This window comes from Protomyctophum bolini (assembly GCF_963924005.1).
Source record: "Protomyctophum bolini genome assembly, chromosome: 10".
Taxonomy (NCBI): Eukaryota; Metazoa; Chordata; class Actinopteri; order Myctophiformes; family Myctophidae; genus Protomyctophum; species Protomyctophum bolini.
Genome location: NC_137871.1, coordinates 27,151,777 through 27,174,436, shown reverse-complemented (window position 1 = coordinate 27,174,436; position 22,660 = coordinate 27,151,777). Strand labels below are relative to the sequence as shown.

Below are 22,660 nucleotides of genomic sequence, written 5' to 3'. Positions count from 1 at the left end.
CACAGGACTGTTTGTACATTGTCCAGGGGCCTCTGGTGGTCAGGTGGTACCCCTGAGCTGGATTTCTGAGATTACCAGTGGTCACCAGGCATTGGTTTTTCTCTCGGCCATAAGAGAGAGAGAAAGAGAGAGACAACACCATAGACATATAAAGGTAAACGCCCCTTTCGGCTCCGGAGCGTATGTGCTCAAGGGAGGGCAGAGAATTCCCGAGATTCCTTGCGAAGCCCCACGGAAGCATTCAGGTCTGATAAGTCCCGGGAAAAGATGAGCTGTGATTGGCCAGTTGTCACTTGAGTGGCAGCGTGACGTAGTGTCCCGTCCACTCTTCCTGTACCAGTGTAAATCCTTCCGCCCTCCCGTCAACACACATGGCTCCAACGAGCTGCAGCAGCCAATGAGGCATCTATTTTTTAAATATCTATGCATAACACTACACTAGACTAGAGCCTGACCAATGGGTTTGGCCTATATATATCGGCCATTATTTGACAAAAAACGGATAGCAATTTTTTTTTAACAAAATGTGGATGCCAGAGAGTTAACTAAAGTTCAGTTTGAGATTTTAGATTTACTTATTTGATTGTTCACTGTATAATTAAAGTTAAATCTTCAGTTGACGTTTTAACAGATTATTAAAATGTTTTCCATCTGTTCTCATAGGAACTTTAATGAAAAAAAAAGTATTAGGGCTTTAAGCAACTAGTCGACTATTCAACAACTGGCCTGGCCGTGCATCGTGCCGAGGCCTCTCGGTGTGAGGCCACTCGGTGCTGGCCTGGCCGTGCATCGTGCCGAGGCCTCTCAGTGTGAGGCCATGCGGTGCTGGCCTGGCCTGGCCGTGCATCGTGCCCAGGCCTCTCAGTGTGAGGCCATGCGGTGCTGGCCTGGCCGTGCATCGTGCCGAGGCCTCTCAGTGTGAGGCCATGCGGTGCTGGCCTGGCCGTGCATCGTGCCGAGGCCTCTCAGTGTGAGGCCATGCGGTGCTGGCCTGGCCGTGCATCGTGCCCAGGCCTCTCAGTGTGAGGCCATGCGGTGCTGGCCTGGCCTGGCCGTGCATCGTGCCGAGGCCTCTCGGTGTGAGCCGAGGAGGAACTTCTTGGATCCTATCTTGGCAGAAAAGGCAGCGTTGCCCCTCCCCCTTGTGCCTGCAGATTAATACATTACACACCCTGGCTCCCTTTTGATTAGATGGTCCTTGTGGTCCAGAAATCGTGAGCTCCCCTCCCTGCTTTCATGGCGTCCACACAAACAAACACACAGTGTGTGTGTGTGTGGGGGGATTGTTATCCTCTCTGATTTGTGAAAATGGGAGTGGTGACACACACACACACACACACACACAGACACACAAACACACACACTTCCACAGGCTACACCCTGTAGTTAAGGAGAAGCAGAGGCCCCGCCTGCCTGCCCAACACCCACCACACTCTGCCATGTGCTACACTGACTGTACACACAGTACACAACCCAGAGAGATATAGTAACACTACAGTGGAGGGGACTCTAGATAGATGTAGATACACAGCATTCCACTTTAGAGGACAGGCCTCGTTTCATGAGTTGTCAGTATGGATGTCCCGATACACTTTTTTACACGTTACCGATACGATCCCGATACCACAATTTCTATGTATACCGATACCGATATGGCTATCTAGCTCTATATCCAGTGTTGTGTTTATAGCTATCATCTAGCTCTATATCCAGTGTTGTGTTTATAGCTATCATCTAGCTCTATATCCAGTGTTGTGTTTATAATCATCTAGCCCTATATCCAGTGTTGTGTTTATAGCTATCATCTAGCTCTATATCCAGTGTTGTGTTTATAGCTATCATCTAGCTCTATATCCAGTGTTCTTTATAGCTATCATCTAGCTCTATATCCAGTGTTGTGTTTATAGCTATCTAGCTCTATATCCAGTGTTGTGTTTATAGCTATCATCTAGCTCTATATCCAGTGTTGTGTTTATAGCTATCATCTAGCTCTATATCCAGTGTTGTTTATAGCTATCATCTAGCTCTATATCCAGTGTTGTGTTTATAGCTATCATCTAGCTCTATATCCAGTGTTGTGTTTATAGCTATCATCTAGCTCTATATCCAGTGTTGTGTTTATAGCTATCATCTAGCTCTATATCCAGTGTTGTGTTTATAGCTATCATCTAGCTCTATATCCAGTGTTGTGTTTATAGCTATCATCTAGCTCTATATCCAGTGTTCTTTATAGCTATCATCTAGCTCTATATCCAGTGTTGTGTTTATAGCTATCATCTAGCTCTATATCCAGTGTTCTTTATAGCTATCATCTAGCTCTATATCCAGTGTTGTGTTTATAGCTATCATCTAGCTCTATATCCAGTGTTGTGTTTATAGCAGACTCCTCACTATGTGCACTTGCAGTTTGGGAAACTCGAAAGCAAACTCCACATGCCCCAACATTTTATTTACCTGCCATAGTGTCAACCCCTTACCCCTGTGTCGGATCGGTGGTTAGACTGGCATACTCGCCGATATCGATATGACCCGATATGACAAATAAGGGCTGATACTGATACTTTTCCGATACAGTATGCTATACATGAGTTTAATGTCTGTGTTGTCTGACTCTGAACACAAACTTGAACATATGAACTAAAGAATTTAGGTCATATGTGTCTGAGCAAATCGCCATATATGTCGGTGGGAACCCTTGGCCAATAAGGGACCACCGTTCTTGATGATGATGTACGATGATTAGAGCGCCCCTCACTTCACACGGGTGTGATTTTTATTTTGTTTATTCCTAGACCGGTGCTTCTCAAACCTTTTAATTTCAAGGACCACCACATACTGTAGCTCTTGAGAGTGTACAGACTGGCCCGTAACGGTCCATTTGGTTCCATGTGTACACCCTCAGGCCCCTTTTCCGCCGGTTGGGAACCGGTTCAGTTCTTTTTGGTTCTTAGTCCATGAGCCAGAGCTCCAAAATGTGAACGTTAATTATGAATTGAGTGTGCAAAACCGTACCTATGTTAAATTGTTATCACCATGAAACTTCAACCAGTTGATTACTTACACAAAGACAATGATTTATTGTTTTACAAATCAGACATTTTTAAATATGAGATTGTGTGCGTTTTAAAAGCTATAATAAGCCTATAGATGGATGGCATTCATTTATTTCCCGCATTATTTCACCCGCGGTTTATCCAATATTAATTTATAATATATTTAAATCCGCCATCCGCCAGGTGTCTATTACACACCGTTATGGAAACGGTACTCTGTATCAACCCATACGCAAGTTATGGGTATATCCAAGAATCTATTGTTCACAGATAATTGTTTTGTAATATCTCTCTTCTTGTCCTCTTGCGTTCCCACAGGTGATAGTGGACACCCCCACCAGCCCAGTCACCAGTGGCCTACCATTGTTTTTTGTGATCACAGTAACCGCCATCAAGCAGGTAAGGCGATCCCCCTCATAAGGTTGAGCAACCAACCAGTTGTGTTATTGCAAAACGCTCGTTGTGTTATCATCGTCTTCCAAAACTTCCTTTAAGTGATGACGAGAGGGAACACACTGTCTGGGAACGTGACCAAACAAACGGCGACACATGCACACACACACACACACACACACTCACACTCACACTCACACAGAGAGAGCCTTTCATATTGAGACAAAATGATGAAAGAGGGTGGGGGTTGTGGGTGGGGGTCTTATTATCTCAGTATGCATCCCGGGGCTTTAGATGTATTGTTGGCTTTATTTATTTATTTGTTTTCTTCTCTTTTCTGGTGCTCGTTGGGGGGGGGGGGGGGGGCTTTTGAAATGCACAATAGCTGGGTTGGACTTCCTTCCAAAAAAGTATATGTGGGACACTCACACACACACACACACACACACACACACACACACACACACACACACACACACACTGCTATAGCAGCAGCGCTCTTGCTGCTGCAGCTTGGGGCTTTGAAGTGGGACACCACACACACGCAGGCCAGGGCGCTCTGCCTGCCTCTGCTCAGTCAGGTCAACTAACTGCACCACCATGCCCAGAATGCCTCTCCTCTCCTCTCCTCTCCTCTCCATCCATGCACCTGGCATTGTCACTCCACATCCCCCCCAACTTCCCCCCTCTCCTTCCACCCGTCACTACCACCTGCACCTCTCTCTCTCTCTCTCTCTCTCTCTCTCTCTCTCTCTCTCTCTCTCTCTCTCTCTCTCTCTGGCATCTCTCTCTCTCTCTCTCTCTCTCTCTCTCTCTCTCTCTCTCTCTCTCTCTCTCTGGCATCTCTCTCTCTCTCTCTCTCTCTCTCTCTCTCTCTCTCTGGCATCTCTCTCTCTCTCTCTCTCTCTCTCTCTCTCTGCTCTCTCCATCTCTCACCTCATGTCTTCATCATTCCAAACCCCATCCCCATCTTGCATGACTCATAAGCTCCCCTACACCACACAGAGATTAAAATAGGGTGCATTTTGCATCCCAAAATGTAGTTTATAGTTAAACAACGACCTCTGCATTCACAGGATGCACTACTGTACTGTTTTTTTTATACACGTAAAAAAACAATTGCGATATTTTGCTAGCTTTAGTTATAATAATCACTTCTTCTGTTTTCTACATGAATATAACCACATAAAATGAAATGGGAGTTAAATGCTGCAATTTGTAAAAATCCTAACGTCGCTGAAGTGGGACTCATAAAATGTCCCTGGGACTCATCTAAAAGACTGCAACTCATTGAAAACCTATTTCCATCACTGGGCCACAGTTGCTTGTGCTTTCTGGTACCACTTTAGGATGCGTTTGGATTTATGTCCTAGCCCCCCCCCCCCCCCCCCCCCCCACCACCACCACCACCATAACTAGGTTTCTGTCTGGCGGTGTGCTGTGCTGTTCCAATACACTGCCTGGAACCCATCATCTCCTTTTCTTCCTTGCAGCTGGTGGTGTGTCTGCCACGCTGCCTCAGTGCACATGGTAATAGAATCCTGGAGTGCGCGGGTCCCCCATTGTGTGACCCTCACGTTCACGTGTTGCTCGTGTTGCACTGAATGGGCGGGTCTGTCCTCCCCCGACGACGCCGGTGCACCAACACCACCACCGCTCCGTGCAAATAATGCACTTTATATTCCCGTGCTGTCCTGAACGTGCACATGCAGCTGCGCAATTCTGAAGGTGTCATGTGTGCACACACACACACGGATGCATTGTCTGTTGTCTGACGATGACCTCGCGTTCGGTGTGCTGCGTGCGTACCACAGGATATCCTTGATTCTGCACTATGTTGGCCTGTATTAAGGCCTACGACAATATGTGTCTTTGTTTTGTACGCTGGTACAGCCGTATCGTATGTCCACTGGCTGCACCAGTGTCACCGAGCGAGTGTGCCACTCGGCCACTGTGATTCTGACTCTCTCTCCAGCCCCCTTCTCCATGTCCGCATGGATTAACCCATTCTGATGGATTAAACATTTTCAACAGCTAAAGTATGACATAATGCTTAAAACTTTTAAGCATTATGTCATACTTTAGCTGTTGAAAAATAGCAGATCTACAAGCTCTACAAGCTTGTAGATCTGATATTTTAGAAAGATCGTGAAAATGTGGCGCAAATGTTTGAATATATTCTTTCAGAGCGAACTGAATTGAGTTTTTAACTCAAATCGTTGCTTACAGCATTTTGATATTTCATAAAAAGCAACGGTTAAAGCCTCATTCTGTGATTTCTTCACCTGGTTGCAGTATGTGGAAGCACAGGAACAATATGACTAAAACATCCTAATTGTACATATTGTGTTAATCGTCTGGGAAACAGCGCTAGTGTGTGAGGTGTTGGCTCCTTTCAACAAATCCTATAATAGGACTTGGCCCATCCAGTGGTGACATTTCATTCTGCTTGTATCCCGGTGGTCTCCCAGGGGTACGAGGACTGGCTGCGGCACAAGGCAGACAACGAGGTGAATAAGTACCTGGTGACAGAGGTGCTGGAGGGCGGCCGGACGCAAGAGAAGGAGAGCGAGAAGATCAAGGTACAGTGTGGCCTCTCGCTTCAGCCAGATGGACTGGACTGAAAAGTCAGGTCAGAAACGGAACGGAGGGCTAGATGTCTCCGATGTGTGGACCGATCATGACGGATTGGTTTACTGCATCGTGTGTGTGTGTGTGTGTGTGTGTGTGTGTGTGTGTGTGTGTGTGTGTGTGTGTGTGTGTGTGTGTGTGTGTGTGTGTGTGTGTGTGTGTGTGTGTGTGTGTGTGTGTGTGTGTGTGACTGTGGAAAGGACGATCTCTTATCAATGGAATGACGGTCTTCTAATCTCCCGCACTTGAAGTTGTATTTTGCACTTTAATTCCTGATTCTGGTTTTGATCTCCTCTATGGATTCTGGGTGCATTCGGGAAATTCGCACTGTGAGCGCACTGGTGTGCCCCTCTTGTCGTCCGTTTATTCAGTGCACTCGGTGTGGTGTTGTTCGAAAATCTAGCGCGATGCTCCCCGGGTGTGACCGCACCAGTGTTGATATCGTCGACTAAAACTATGACGTAAAGTGTTCGTCAACTACCATTTTTCACTGACGAAAACTAAATGGAAACTAAATGAAAACTAAGCTATGATGACTAAAACTAAGACTAAATACACTGACAATTTTGTCAACAAATAAAAATTAGACTAAAATGTTAGGAAGGAACTAGTGGACAAGAGATTCAGTATAAGATATTTTACACTTGGTTGTATGCTGAAAATAATCGATCTACAAGCTCAAGCTGTGAGCTTGTAGATCGGCTATTTTCAGCAAGTGTATAATCAGTCATTACGACGGCATCAAGGCAATCAACTGTAGATTTAGTCGACTAAAATCTTATGACATTTAGTCGACTAAAACTAGACTAACACTAGAACATTCCAGGTGACTAAAATGTGACCGCAACTAAAATCTAAATTTGCTACCAAAAACAACCCTGACACGCACTGACCGACTCATACTCAGTATTTTGGGTCGTCCAGTGTGCGACGTGTGTCACTGCGCTGTCACGAGCACTTCCCCAGCGGCGAAATTGGTCCTTTTTGAGCTTTATTATTATTTCAATTTCAATGTTATGAATTGCCTTTCAATGTTACAGGAAGGTGTGTTGTTTTAACCGGTCGTTCGGAAACAGGCCACACTTCAATGTGCTCTGATGACGTCACCGCATTTTTCGAATACACCCTTGTGTGTGGGGGTGTGTGTTGGGGAGGGTTACTGTTGGCAGCAAATTAGTCATAGTCTCTTGAAACGTTTTCATTTAGTTTTAGTCACATTTTTGTCACCTAAAGTCAAGAATGTCTAGTTTGTCTAGTTTTTTTAGTCTACTAAATGTCATAAGATTTTAGTCGATTTTACACAAGCGTTGTGAGCTTGTAGATCAGCTATTTTCAGCATGCAACCAAGTGTTAAATGACTTATACTGGATCTCTTGTCCACTAGTCCCTTCCTAACATTTTAGTCTAGTTTATATCTGTTGATGAAATTGTCAATACATTTGGTCTTACTGTAGTTTTAGTCATAATGGCTCAGTTTTCATTTAGTTTTTGTCGGTGGTAAAAGGTTTGACGAACTGGCTGAAACATGACGTATGCTGTACCAAAACCAATCTGTGGCTTACTCTGCGTGACTCTGCATGGCCAAATGTCACCGTCGATGCGTTGTTGTCTCCATACACTTGAAAACCCAGTGGTGGAGTACAATTTTGAGGTATTTGTACTTTACTTTAGTACTTCTATACTCCACTACGTCTCGGAAGGAAATATTGTACTTTTTACTCCACTACATTTATTTCAGAGTGTAGTTACTACTACTAGTTGCTTATTATTACGGGACGGCGGTGGCTCAGGGGTAGAGTGGCCGGATGGTAACCGCAAGGTTGCCAGTTCAAACCCTGTGGGCTCCCCATCAGAGTCGGTGTCGAAGTGTCCTTGAGCAAGACATGTGAACTGCCAGGATTTAGAAGACATTGATACTTTTACTTGAGTAGAAAAATGTGAGTACTTTTCTCCCACCACTGTGTAAAAGGATGTTCATTGGGGTGGGGGTGGTTTTGGCAGGTTGGAGATGTGTTGGAGGTGAAGGAGGACGAGACCTTTCCCTGTGACCTCATCCTGCTGCAGTCCTGCAGGGACGATGACACCTGCTTTGTTACCACGGCCAGCCTGGATGGAGAGTCCAACCACAAGGTAGCCTCATGCACACACACGCACGCACAGACACACACATGCACACATGCACACGCGACACATGCATGCAGGCACTCGCACACAAAACATAACCAGCTCTGCACAAGAGTTCTTAAAAAGTTCTATACCTTGAGTCAATGTCACTGTGGAAGGAGATATAAGGTGGCGAACTTAAAAGAACATAACCAGCTCTGTTCCGTTCCCACAAGTTGTTAACCCATTCAGATTTTTTCCTGCCCAAATTGATAATGCGTTTGGCAGCGGACCTGACCCCCCCCCCCCCCCCCCCCCATCTGAAAATGCTTTGTGCCAGGGACCCCCCCCCCCCCCCCGGAGAGAAAAAAGTAAAAAAAATCTTTCAAACAATTTCAAGATTTGCACAAGCAAGCAAATGCGAGCTTTTATATCTGCAGTTTTTTTTTATTGCCAACGCTAAAATATAAAAGGACACTTGGATGTTTTTCCTAGTTTTAATGGGTTAACAAACTCTGCTATTCAAACAAAAGCGCTTACAAAACCCACCAAGTGTGGGTTTCATTCATTTTTCTGGACAGATCAGGAGTTATGGGGGGGGGGGGGGGGGCAGGGAGTGCATACAGTGAAGCAGAAACATATGAATGATTGACGCTCCACTGCGTCATTGGAGCACGGTGTGTTTATGTATGTCACACAGCGACAAAGTGCCTGAAGTGTTTGGACGTCAGTTTGTAGCTGCACGACGCTGGTGTCGCGTTAAGACCTTGTTGGGTCTGCTCGAAACATTCCCTCAGTGCTCTCGGTATTAAAAGGGCAGTTCACCCCCCAAAAGATGACTTATTGTCTATCAATTACACACCCATGAAGCCTTGACATTATGGAGATTATTTTCACGTTTTTGTTGCATTCTTAACCCATTTTGGGGCGGGAACCCTTTTTGGTGTCTTAAAGCATTGTGTTATACTTTAGCTATTGAAAAATAGCAGATCTACAAGCTCATAGCTACGAGCTTGTAGGTCTGCTATTTTTGAAAAAACGTGAAAATGTGGCACAAATCTTTGAATATATATTCAACAACATATTTTCAGATGGGGGTCGGAGGCCAAATACAACCTTGACATGAAATAGTTTTAGAACCATCGACATAGAAACATGAGGTTTTTCAGAAAACTGTCATGATTTAGAAGACCTTTGTAGAATCGCCATCAGGTCTAAATTCAAGCCAAACATTTGATGATGGGGGGGGGGAGGGGTGTGAAGTTCTCCTTTAAGTATAATTATTATCTGTTTTATTAGGACAATGTTTTTGTTAGCTTACGGTGTCAGCAACTAGAGTTCTCAGTTTCAGGCTGAGCCTCATGGGACCCGACGTGCTCGGGCAGGAAACTGAGAAATCTGGTGGATTTGAACGGGTACATTTTAATATCTCACACACAGGGTGACATTTGTTGTGCCATATTAACATAAATGCACACATACACATGACATAAGTACACAATGATCATGAAAGCACACATTTAATCAAAAGCTAAAGTACTTGATGATTTTCCTTCCAACAGTTTTGGGGATTTCTGTAGTAAGCACTGAATGTGAACGTACTTTGTTCGTGTCCTCAAACAATGTGTCGTGTGGGGTTGCTTTATTTGTGTGAGCAAAGATTTCCACTGTTACTGTTGCTTTGCATATTAGCCACATTGCATCAGACCACATGTTCACACTTGTCTCAGTCTGAAAGTCTGCCTCTCCTGCGTTTCTCTAGACTCACTACACGGTGCCAGATGCAGAGAAGGATCTGGAGTCTATCAGCGCCACCATCGAGTGTGAACAGCCGCAGCCCGACCTCTACAAGTAGGCACCCGTCTCTTCGCTGGCCCTCCGGGGTCCTGACACTAAAAGCACAGTGCATGGCTTTTAGTGGCCTGCGTTTGTTATACGTAGGAGTAAATCAACTAACTGAAAGAAAAGATAATTCTCCCTGCAGACTCTGTTATTAACATCTTCACTGTTAAGTGTAGAGCTGTCAGCAAGCCATATCATATTTATTTTAGCTCACTCTCGCTGCGTCCGAGAAGCTTAACAGGAAACGAAGGGAAAGTTCATCGCTTCAGAAAAGAGTTCATTCCCCTCCTACAGTGTTATTATTGGGGCTCAATCTGCAGAAAAGTCTTTGGCTCCCCCTATAGGCAAGGAGACCGACCGGCATTACCATTCAGCGCACATCAGTGTGTGTTTTTTTGTGTTTGTTGAGATGTTCTAAACATAGTCACTGCACCAGACGCTGCCTTTTCAGCCAATAACCCAGACCGGGTTATTGGCAGCGTTCTTTCTGCTGGCTAACCAGCTGCACTTGCTAATCCATAGCACCCTCTCTGTAAGGTGCTGGTGGATGGATGGGCTGATGGTGCTGCGATCGCCACCTCATTTAGACCTGAGAACGATTATACAAATGCCTTCTAAATCCTGACAGTTTTCTGAAAAACCCATATGTTTCTATGTCGTTGGTTCTCAAAGTATTTCATGTCAAGGACCCCTAGAATTATATGTAATTGGCTGCCGACCCAGAAGCAAAGATTTGAGTTAAAAACGTTCGCTCTGAAAGAATATATATTCAAAGATTTGCACCACATTTTCATGATTTAAAAAAAATAGCAGACTTAAAATAGCAGACCTACAAGTTAATATACAAGAGGTGGTAAATCTGCTTCCAAAGCTAAAGTATAACATAATGCTTAAAACACCAAAAGGGGTTCCCGCCCAGAATGGGTTTAATGCAGGTGCATCGATGGGTATACTTATAGGCTTAATGCACTTAAAATAAATCTTTCGTAAGCTTGACTTTTAATACCTCTGGGTTCAGTCAGTGTAATATAATAATCTATAAAAGAACTCCAGCCTGCATCATGTTTGTAACAATTATGTTTTCCGAGATAATCATGTCCATAATGAATGTCACCTGTGTTGTAGATTTGTGGGCCGTATGCACATCACGTACAGTGATAACCGGGAGCCTGCAGTGAGGTGAGAGCATTTTGTTTGTACCCACCACTGTTGTTTTTGATTTTCAGTTTTAGTCAATAACTAAAACTAAATGAATACTTTTCATTTAGTTTTAGTCACATTACAGTCACCTGAAAATGTTCTAGTGTTAGTCCAGTTTTAATCTACAATTGATTTAGTCGACTAAAATATGTTTTGACAGGCCTTGATGTCGTTGTAATGGCAGATTTTACACTTTGGTTGCATGCTGAAAATAGCCGATCTACAAGCTCACAACGCGTCACTTTCTGCTATTTTCAGCATGCAACCTAGTCCATCTCTTGTCCACTAGTCCCTCCATAACATTTGATTTTAGTCTAGTTTTTATTAATGAAATTGTCAATATAATTGTTATTAGTTTTAGTCATCATAGATTCGTTTTTATTTAGTTTTTATTTAGTTTTGTCAGTGAAAAAAGGTAGTCGACGAACATTTTCCGTCTTAGTTTTAGTCGACGAAATCAACACTGCCCCCTCAGTATGGAGGCTGGGGTTTAAGTGGTTAAAGTAATGCCAGGCTGGCATGCCTTCCAAAGTGTTCCCCCAAGGCATTCGTCTTTGACTGATTTCTAATGACTGTAATAGAAAAGATGTCGCCATGTCCTTCTCTAAGAACATTGATACCAACGGTGTACACCCACGTAGATCTATTTCCACATGGCCATTTAGTCAATGCCAGCAGCCAGCTGCCCTGAAATGATGCCAGTTGAAATTCCGTAGGGGCGGGTGGGACCCTCGCCCATGTTGTGTGGTCCTTATGGGGCTAGAAAGCAGTGCAGTGACTTGCTTGTTGATGTTATTGTCAACTAATTGTGTGGCGGTGGCTCAGGGGTAGAGTGGCTGGATGGTAACCGCAAGGTTGCCAGTTCGAATCCTGTGGGCTCCCCCAGAGTTAGTGTCCTTCGACCAAGGCTCTGAACCCCTAATTGCTCCTGATGTGCTGGTTGGTGCCTTGCATGGTTTCCGCCGCCATCTGTGTGTGTGTGTGTGTGTGTGTGACTGTGTGTGTGTGTGTGTGTGTGTGTGTGTGTGTGTGTGACTGTGTGTGTGTGTGTGTGTGTGTGGGTGAATGTAATGCATAATCTATGTAAAGCGCCTTGGACAAAGGCGCTATATAAATGCACCTTTTACCATTTATTGTTCAGGTCTTTGGGTCCAGAGAACTTGCTCCTGAAAGGAGCGACCTTGAAGAACACTCAGAAGATCTGTGGTGAGTCAAAGGTTGCAGCTTAAATCCCACGGGATGCTTTGATGCTTTTTGATCATATCTCGACAAGAGCAAGTGTTCACTCCTCCACTCATTCTCGGCTCCCTCCTTCCTTCAAGGCGTGGCTGTTTACACTGGCATGGAAACCAAGATGGCTCTCAACTACCAGGGCAAGTCTCAGAAACGCTCCGTCGTGGAGAAGTAAGTGGAAGGGAAAGCCAGCCCATGCTGTATGTTAAAAAGAGATGGAAGTCTTTCATCGTGTGGATCTCAGAATCCAACGGTGTGCGTATGTCCCATGTGGACCTCAGACCTTAACCCATTTAGGCCCGACGTCGAAATAAATAAATAAATCTTCAAAATCCTGAAACAGTTTTCTGAAAATGTTTCTGTATCAGTGGTGCTCAAACCCCAAAAATTATGTAATATGCCTCCGCCTCCCATCTGAAAATATGTTGTTCCAGAAGCAAACGATTTTACAAAAATACCTACCTGCTATTTTTCATTAGCTAAATTATAACATAATGTTTAAAACACTGAAAGGGGTTCCCGCCCAAAATGGGTTAAGCAATATTACACGAGAGGGTGTGGTTTAACGTGAATATTTCCACGACAGTGATGCCGTCAGGAACGAGTTCCACAAGCATCACTGAAGTGGCAATAATCACGCTAAACCACACCCTGGAGTGTAATATTGCAATTATACAACAGATACCCTTAAAACTAAGAAAATCGCTGAAAAAACATATATTCTTTTAACGACAGATGTTGTCACTACGACCACAAATGTCCCAAGAAACTAGCTAGCCTAGCCACCGAGTTTGCTGCGCTCTGGGGAAACGGAGCAGCTGAATTCTTGGTTTTGATTAGGTCTGGAGTGGTGCTCATTTGAACCACGGCTAGAAGGCTGTTTCAACCAAGATTGCTTCCTCGAAACGAGCTGTTGTATAATTCCAGTTTCTCCTGACACACAGACCTGCATGCCCTCTTATACGGTTTTGCCTCCTGCAGAGCCACACTATGAAAAGAAACCATGTCTCCTATGTATATTGCACTGACCTATTGCAATGTGTGATTTTTCTCTCCCCAGGTCCATCAATGCCTTCCTGCTGGTTTACCTGAGTATCTTGGTGAGCAAGGCCCTGGTGTGCACCACACTCAAGTATGTATGGGAGATCAAGCTCGGACAGGACGAACCCTGGTACAACCACAAGACTCAGAGAGAAAAGGACACTTACCTGGTGAGGAAACACAATTATTGACCTTGAATCTTTGGCTTTAAACATGTTTTGGTTAGGTTGACTGCCTCATTTCCACATACTGTAGCTCTGAACATATGCAAGTCAGCTAAGTCATATCCGAGTCAAGTCTATTCATTCATTTACAGTAGTCTACTTGCCAGCCCATAGAGCCCAATGTCAACTTGGGCATTTTGAGTATCCTTATGTACCCTTATGTTATGTTATGTTTTCCATGGCAACCCCACACCTGACAATATTGATTAGCCTACTTAACCACAGTCAGTCAGTTTGCCCTCTTCACACACTGGCAGATACAGAGATCTCCATGTGGGACACAGACAGGCAGTAAAATCATGCTATGATAAGTTGACAACGGGTATCATTAGGTTCCCAAGTTGCATCATTCTCAAGTAGGCCGGTGGCCGACGGGCACGTACAGGTCTAGTACTCTTAATGATGAGAGTAAATGTCACTCAGAATGCCATGATGCACATGAGCTTCGATATCTGTAATCAACTCGGCTTCACTTTATTTGTCTCATCACACATGTAAGAGCTACTCAGAAATCAGTTACATTAAATAAGAATAGAGGGAGGGGGGGGGGGGGACAAATGTCAAAACAAAATGATATGAAATATACATAAGGTGTGTGTACTCGGGAAACATAAAAGCAGAGTGCCTCAGTTTCCTGTGCAAATAGAAGAGGCCACATGGCAGCAGATATCAATTATGTAATGTATGTTAATGTGTAGGAATGTACTATTCAGTCATATTATACATCAGATGATAGTGGTGGGAAAAGTACTGAAATGTTTTACTTAGAGTTGTTCCGATACCGATACTGGTATGGGGTACTTGGGCCGATACCACCCTTAGTAAGTACTCGTACTTGGTATTTGGAACCGGTCCCAATACTCTGACCCGAGTACCAAGTAGCAAGACTGACCCAACACTGCAGCAAATCGCCAAAAACAGCCAATCAAGCATAAATGACAACATAAGTGTACCGGAGATCCATTTGCATCTATGAGAAAAAGATAGGTGGTTACTCAACAAAAATAAAAAAAGTATTTGTATCGGTACTCTGTATCGGCGAGTACTAAAAATTAAGTACCGGTACTCGTAAAAAAATTTGTATCTGGACTAGTTAGTCAATACTGCAATGTAGAAATACACTGTCAAATAATTGTAGTGGAGTAAACGTAACATATTTGTTGTATTGGAGAAGAAGTAAAAGTAGTGGAAATTAGAAATACAGTACACACACACACACACACACACACACACACACACACACACACACACACACACACACACACATGCAGGTGAAATCATAATCTCCGTCCCTGGCGGAGATGACAAATAAGTGATACATTGTAACCATTGCATACTTGGCGTCATTGTGAGCCAGTGGATCTGAAACACACAAACAAAAGCTGCCTTTTTGTCTGATAAGAACTACTGTAGCAGAAGGCTGAGCAGAAACAGTAGGAGGAGGAGGAGGACGAGGCGTAGAATAGAGAGTTGCAGTGTTTCCGTACAGGCCCACCATCACATTTGCTTCAAAGTTTGCTGAGGACCTCTGCTCTTCTTCCCACTCTCCTGACACCACCCACCGCACCACCAACACCCAGCCCCTCAGGCACTCTCTCTCTATCTCTCCCACACACACACACACACACACACACACACACACACATTTAACATCTTTATTTGCATTCACATTTTACAAGAAATTCTTGAACACAAACAATAGTGGATGTGCAAACTTGGAAAACTCTACAACAAGTGCTTCAGGATAAAGATCACGGGTACTGAAAGCCTCGCCTTCTCCATACTGTATATGGCGACTGCCAATTATGGTAGACACTGACTGAACAGAATTTTGCAGATTCCTTCGCTCTCGGCTTGGGAATGCCTTCAATCTGCAGGCCCCTCACGACTGATTTATGGACATCACATTACCGAGGCAGTTCCAAATATGAACACAAGTAGTTTACATTTGTAGCCAAGCTGTATATCAGGGGTGCCCACACTTTTTTGACTTGAGGTCTACTTTTAAAATTGCCAGCTCAAGGTGATCTACCAACCAAAAAAATATTATCCCATTGCTTAAAATACTCAAAATAAATAACATTAAGGCATTAGGACTGTTTCAAAATCAATTCTATTTATTTACCTTTTCAGTTACCCCACATTGCAAAGAAGAGATTTTTTGTGAAAGTTACTCTTTGTAATAACGTCAATCAATTTAAATTTGTAATAACATATTGCTAGAAAATGTTACAAATATTAAAAGTATCACACATAAAAAGCATACACAATCACATGAAGGAATAATGCACCACTCAACTCAACCAGAGCAGAACTCCCACCACAGGACTCTGGCAATCAATTAATACAGTTGCACCACTATTTCATTCAATTTAAATTAAAAAAAATCTGAACTATCCCTTTAATCAGATGACTGCTTGCAGCCTTGCACTGAATGGAGTCCGTCAGCGCTGCGTAATCCGGACAGTCACTGCTGACAGCTAGTCTTAAACAGGCCTCCAAATTATCGTCCGTCAACGTGGAACGATATTTGGACTTAATTATCTTCATGTGGGAAAACGCTGATTCACATAAATATGTGGAGCCAAATAACGCTGTGAGCGAGGCTGCACAAGTCCTGATGTTTGGATACTTTTCCTCCACGAGTAAGTTCCAAAACTCTCCATTGCGGGCGCGCAACTTTAACTGTATGTCAGCCTGCAGTGCCATGATCTCATTCTCCAACGCAGAAGAGTTCACGTTAAAAAGTGTTGCTATTTTCGAGGCAATGGAATCAACATCAGCTTCTGAATGGGAAGCACATGAATGTAGCAATGGGCTCGAGTAAGGCAAACGCAGTTGGACTTGGAATGTGACATCATGAAAAAATAATCTTCTTCCCACTCTGCATGGAAGTGATATGTTTTAGGCTTCTTGCGCGCGCATCTTGCTATATGAACAATGATGGATAGATATCCTTTTAATTTGTTTGTTTAACAACATAACAGACCCGACGTTCCCCGCACTGCATTGTGGGGGGTCGACCGCGATCAACGTAATGGGCACCCCTGCTGTATATAGTAGCATCCTTAAGACGCTGGCACTTAAGCACCTTGGTAAGGAATGCCTCTTCCAGACTGTCGTCAAATGTACATGCCACTTCCAAAATGGTCACTTCTCTACTGTCCTCAACAACAACAATATCTGGTGTCGTGACCGACCCAAAACAAAGAAAAATCTTAACTAGGTACAGATTCAGTGAGCACAGTCTCGCGATCGAGAAAGGCCGTCATAGGCAGACCTGTATCCCGAGAGAAGACAGACTATGCACCCACTGCACACTAAATGAAGTGGAAACCGAGCTACACTTCCTAACCATCTGTCCATTGTACCAAGACATCAGAGACACATACTTCCCACAGATTACAACCACACACGGAGATTTTGAAAACATGACCAATGACAAAAAACTCCCATATCTGCTGGGCGAAGTACAACAATGTGCAAACACAGCAGCAAGATTTGTGAGTTGCTGTGATCTTCTTACTCCTCTTCGTCCACAATGGGACATAAGGCGAGATAGGAGAAGGATATCAAATGGAACACAACCACCCTAAAGACATTGTGTATATTCCTGCACTATACCTGCATCTTGTGCAGTGATCTTGGTACATAGAAGTTGATCTATTGAAGATTCTGACCTTCAAATCATCATTTTTGTTTTGTTGTATTGTTCTTTCTGCTTTGGCAATGTAAACGTATGTTTTCTCATGCCAATAAAGCCCTTTGAATTGAATTGAATTGTATTAACTGTGACATCTGAAAAGGCATCGTTTTCATTATGAGTGCTTATACATTTTGGCAGATGATGAAACATATGAACTTATGTCCTTAGCTAATAGGTCAACAATTCTGTCGTACCTAGTAATGTACATTCCCTTATATGCATAGCAGCCATTAAACTGGAGTGTGGTCATGGTGCAGACAATGAGGAGGAAACGTGTTAGGGTACCACACACACACACACACACACACACACACACACACACACACACACTATTTCTCTCTCTCTCTGTCTTGCACACCCTCACTCTCCATTGCGTGCACATACTGAACATCTTCAGCATCCATCTCCATCCCTCTTTCTTTTAACATTCTGACCTCCAGCTTCTCTCTCTCTCTCTCTCTCTCTCTCTCTCTCTCTCTCTCCCCCCCCCCCCCCCCCCTCCCTCCCCTTGCTGTGGCATATTAGTGTGTTGTTGGCCTTGGTGAAATAAAAGGCTCCAAAAAATAATGGCTGCAAAGTACCAAGGTCTCCAGTGGCTGGCAGTGCCGCTGCCACTGGTTGTAGTTACTACCTGCGTCCTTCCTCTCCCTCGCATATCCATCCCGCACGTCCCTCCCTCCATTTCTTGCGACAGTGTTTTTCAGTGAGCAAGTAAGGTACACAAAAGTAAATGCATAGTACACAATTGACCTGCTCGCGATTTGCAATTTCAGACTGCTCATCATGATAATGGTCGGTGAACTATTATTGTAATATATATTTTCCTTCCTTGACATTTAACATCACTCACCAGGCACGTGCACACATAGACATCAAAGGGGGGCTTCAGCCCCTGCCCTTTTTCCCCGTCTGTAAAGCAACTGCCCTTTCCAGACCACGAATGCAGCATTTACTACACGGTGAAAGAAATGCAAATGCCACTCCTTTTCCATGCCATATCGGAAGGCTGCATGCATTCAGGAGAATTGCATTTTATTCTTGAAGTCTCCTGAACTTGGACACAGCATTTTGCGTTGAACACATTTGTTTAGAACTCCCATGTCGTTACACCTGCACTAGCTAAAGAGTGCCGGGTTGCGCCCCGAAAATAGCTGATCTACAAGCTTTATATGTTGTGAGTTTGTAGATCTGCTATTTTCGCAATGTTTGTCCAAAAGTGCCCTCTTAAGGGGATTTCAGCCCCTGCCTCTCTAACCCTCTGTTATTCACCACCATACAGTACATTCCCATACTACTGTATATATTGGTACCATACAGTACATTCCCATACTACTGTATATACTGGTACCATACAACATTAATGAGCTTTGAGGTCTGTTGCACATTGCGTGCTGAGCTTGTAGAACGGCTATTTTCCGGGGGCGAGACACCGGCACGCAACAAAGTATAAATCCGGGCTTGTTAATACAGCTCTATTTATTGAGAGGCGCTAGACTCTCCTATGCCCAGCTTTGTGTGTTTGTGTGAATCATCATAGCGATGATTTGATTGGCTGATCACCCCATAGCGATGATTTGATTGGCTGAGCAAAGTACATATTGGCGAGTGAGTGAGATAAAAAAGTGAAACCGCAAAATTGCGATTGGCCTGGAATGTGATGATGTATGTATGATGACAAGAGCGCCCCTCACTTCACACGGGTGTGATTTTATTTATCTTTAAGTGTAATAGTTCTATTCCAGTTCTATTGCAAGTGCAAAGTTCGAAGGCATTTTTATATATATATATATATATAATACAATATATTATATTAGCTAACATAATGTAGGGTGGATGTGGTGGTATGTGTTTAGAGTGTCTTTTATCCAATTCTGTCCTGCCGACACTATTTTAAGCATCATAGGCCAACATTGCATTGCAATGCGACATTTTCAAAAATGTTCAGATAATTTTTTAATGGCCGATCTACAAGCAAGCTATATTCGTATTTAGGGCTTACATATATTTGTATTTCACAAAACAAGACAAAATTGGGTTCTGGTACAGGTTCACTTGTATGAAATATGGTGTGAAAATGTGGAAAAAGTATCTGCAAAATAATTCAAAACGTCCCTGTTTTGTAGAGTTGTTTTTTTGTTTCCATTATTATTATTTATTGCCAGTTACGTAAAATCCTAATTCAAACAAGGAAGCTGGCAGTCATTTCCGTTCACGAAAATATCTTTAATTCCTGCTAAGCAACAACATTCTGATGTCTCCTTGCCTTGTTTCCTCCTCCAACAGTATCTGAAGATGTTCACAGACTTCCTGTCCTTCATGGTGCTGTTCAACTTCATCATCCCCGTGTCCATGTACGTGACGGTGGAGATGCAGAAGTTCCTGGGCTCCTTCTTCATCGCCTGGGACCGGGACTTCTTTGACCCCGAGATCCAGGAGGGCGCGCTGGTCAACACCTCGGACCTCAACGAGGAGCTGGGGCAGGTTAGCATACGGACTGGCAGCAGATTTTAGTTTTAGTCATGGTCTCTTGAATATTATCTTGCAAGCTGAAGGTCTTGGACCGATGGTGCCATCAGGACCACATCATCTGCAAAAAAGCAGTGATGCAACCCTCACCGAGCCGAATAACCCTCTCCGCCACGACTTCGCCTCGAGATCCTGTCCATGAAAATCACAAACAGGATAGGCCAGTCATTTGGGATCCATAGAAGTAGGAAAAAAATCATATTTTATGTTAATTGCAGTATGATTTTCCTCCATTGTATTTGTAAGTTAGTTAATCACCGGTCAAATTCCTGTGAAAGGTAAAATGATCAAATCGTGTGTAATATTGACACGGTTTGAGGGATCCTTAGAGACTTGACAAATGTCTCGTCGGATGCTTGTATACTTGAGCCTGCCTTGAGCTCTGGGTGAATTACCAGAGTGTCTTAATTGAACCCGATGGCTGTGCTGTCCCGACTCCTCCTGTGTTTGTTTTTTTACTGCACTCCCAACTGAAATAGAGCAGTCGTATATAGATCAGCCTCGCATGGTTTGCCAGCTGATTACTTAAATTAAAGGTGACGCTTCGTTACACTGATTTATGCGCTGTAATTCTGTCAGGGGAGTAATTGCTCCAATCTTATTGTTGGAGCCCATTCATGGTGCATGCGCGTGCGTATGTGAGTGTGTGTGCGTGTGCACCGCGGCATATACAGTACCTCAATCTCACACTCTTATCTGTGTGTGTAGCTGCCAAATGTACGTTAATGCTCTTTACTTACAGTCAGTATGTAGTTTATTATCACTTATTCAGTCATTGCAAAGTCCTTTTCAGAAAAAAGATCCACGCGAACAAAACCAATTTTAGGTGTATTCTGCTTGCACAAACATTAAACGTTAAATGTGGTTCAACATTTTCCTTCATGTACCGGTAGTATTATGGTGTCATAGTAATACACTGATATGGATACACACGCCATCTAACTTTCCAGCTAAGTGCAGCCGGCGTCACCTCTGGCATTCACTGGTCTGACACCGTTATTACGACAACAGTTGTCAAGGTTCAAGGTCTTTATTAATGTCCCAGGAGGGCAATTAGGTTTACAGCAAACAATACAAACAATACAGGACAACAGACACCATAGCATAAACAGAGGTCTCGGGGGCGCATCTAGTGCAGGTATAGAATCAAAGGCTACATTCAGAAAAAGTGCTAGGATATAAAGTGCCGGTCATAATAACTATAAGTGTTGTTTTCGTCGACGAAAAATCGGAGGAATAATGTCCGTTGACTACCTTTTTCCACTAATGGAAACGGAATGAAAACTAAGCTATGACGACTAAAACTAAGACTAAATATACTGACAATAATTGTCAACAAGTACAAACTACACTAAAATGTTAGGAAGGAACTAGTGGACAAGAGATCCAGTATGTAATTTTACACCTGGTTGTTGCATGCAGAAAATTGCCAATCTACAAGCTCACAACGCGTCGCGCTGCGACGTGTTGTGAGCTTGTAGATCGGCTATTTTCAGCGAGTGTAAAAACAGTCATTACGACGGAATCAAGGCCCGCCAAAATACATTTTAGTCTACTAATCAACTGTAGATTTAGTCGACTAAAATCGTAGGATATTTAGCCGACTAAAACTAGTGTGACCAGGTGACTAAAATGTGACTAAAACTAAATGAAAACTATTCAAGAGATTATGACTAAAGCTAAAATAAAAATGAAAACACTGTGCATGCAGGTGGAGTACGTGTTCACGGACAAGACGGGCACGCTCACCCAGAACAACATGGAGTTCATCGAGTGCTGCATCGACGGCTTCCAGTACAAGTACCGCGACGCGGGATCGGAGCTGGACGGCTTCTGTGTCACAGATGGGCCTGTGAACAAGCTGCAGCAAAAAGCTGGCAGGGTGGGTGTCCCTCCATCTGCTGCACGCACGCACGCACGCACGCACACACACACACACACATACACACACACACACACACAAACACACACACACACACACACACGCACGCACGCACGCACGCACGCACGCACGCACGCACGCACGCACGCACATACACACACACACACGCACGCACGCACGCACGCACGCACGCACACACACACGCACACACACACACACACACATACATACATACACACGCACACACACACACACTGGCGCAGGCCCATAACAGCATATCCTCCAGACATCCACTCTTCCTTGACATGTTAACATATGCATGTGACTAAATAAACGTGGGAGGGGGGGGGGGGGGGGGGGGGCTAGCGGCCAAGGCACCTGATATTACTTTATGAGCTTCAACAGCTTCCGTCGATAAGAAGTTAATGATAAAGACAAACCTCGGTTGTAAAACCATGACTTTATCTTAACTCTACTGCAGCTACTGTGCATCGTGCGTGCGCGCGTGTGTGTGTGTGTGTGTGTGTGTGTGTGTGTGTGTGTGTGTGTGTGTGCGCGCGTGCGTGTGTTTGTGCGTGGGGCGTGGTCGCACGGCAGTAATCCACTTTTCTGCTTCCGTGCTATTTTAAAAATACTTTTTAAGGTCAGTCAAAGAGCCATATTATCGTTTGCCGTTTCCCCAGAACAAGCTATTATTGAAATGAATTATTGAACGTTTGATTTTAGTCACCTCATCAATTATTAAATATTGTATTTCCGTTTTCAGAAAGGTTTCTTCTCTATTGAATATGTCGTTGTGCGGTATGCATTCTTACTTTTGGTACTT

General features: G+C 43.8%; 1 protein-coding gene across 3 annotated transcripts in view; it reads left to right on the top strand.

Annotated features, from left to right (window-relative positions):
• The window catches only part of atp11c (ATPase phospholipid transporting 11C (ATP11C blood group)), a 90,706-nt gene that overhangs the window by 37,116 nt on the left and 30,930 nt on the right, over positions 1–22,660 (top strand). For all 3 annotated transcript variants that reach the window (XM_080774580.1, XM_080774582.1, XM_080774581.1), the window contains exons 4-13: positions 3,372–3,452; positions 5,918–6,028; positions 8,079–8,207; positions 9,943–10,031; positions 11,148–11,201; positions 12,364–12,428; positions 12,545–12,626; positions 13,516–13,666; positions 19,710–19,907; positions 21,664–21,834. In XM_080774580.1, coding sequence (XP_080630706.1) covers positions 3,372–3,452; positions 5,918–6,028; positions 8,079–8,207; positions 9,943–10,031; positions 11,148–11,201; positions 12,364–12,428; positions 12,545–12,626; positions 13,516–13,666; positions 19,710–19,907; positions 21,664–21,834 — 1,131 coding nt within the window. The remainder of the gene's footprint in view (positions 1–3,371; positions 3,453–5,917; positions 6,029–8,078; positions 8,208–9,942; positions 10,032–11,147; positions 11,202–12,363; positions 12,429–12,544; positions 12,627–13,515; positions 13,667–19,709; positions 19,908–21,663; positions 21,835–22,660) is intronic.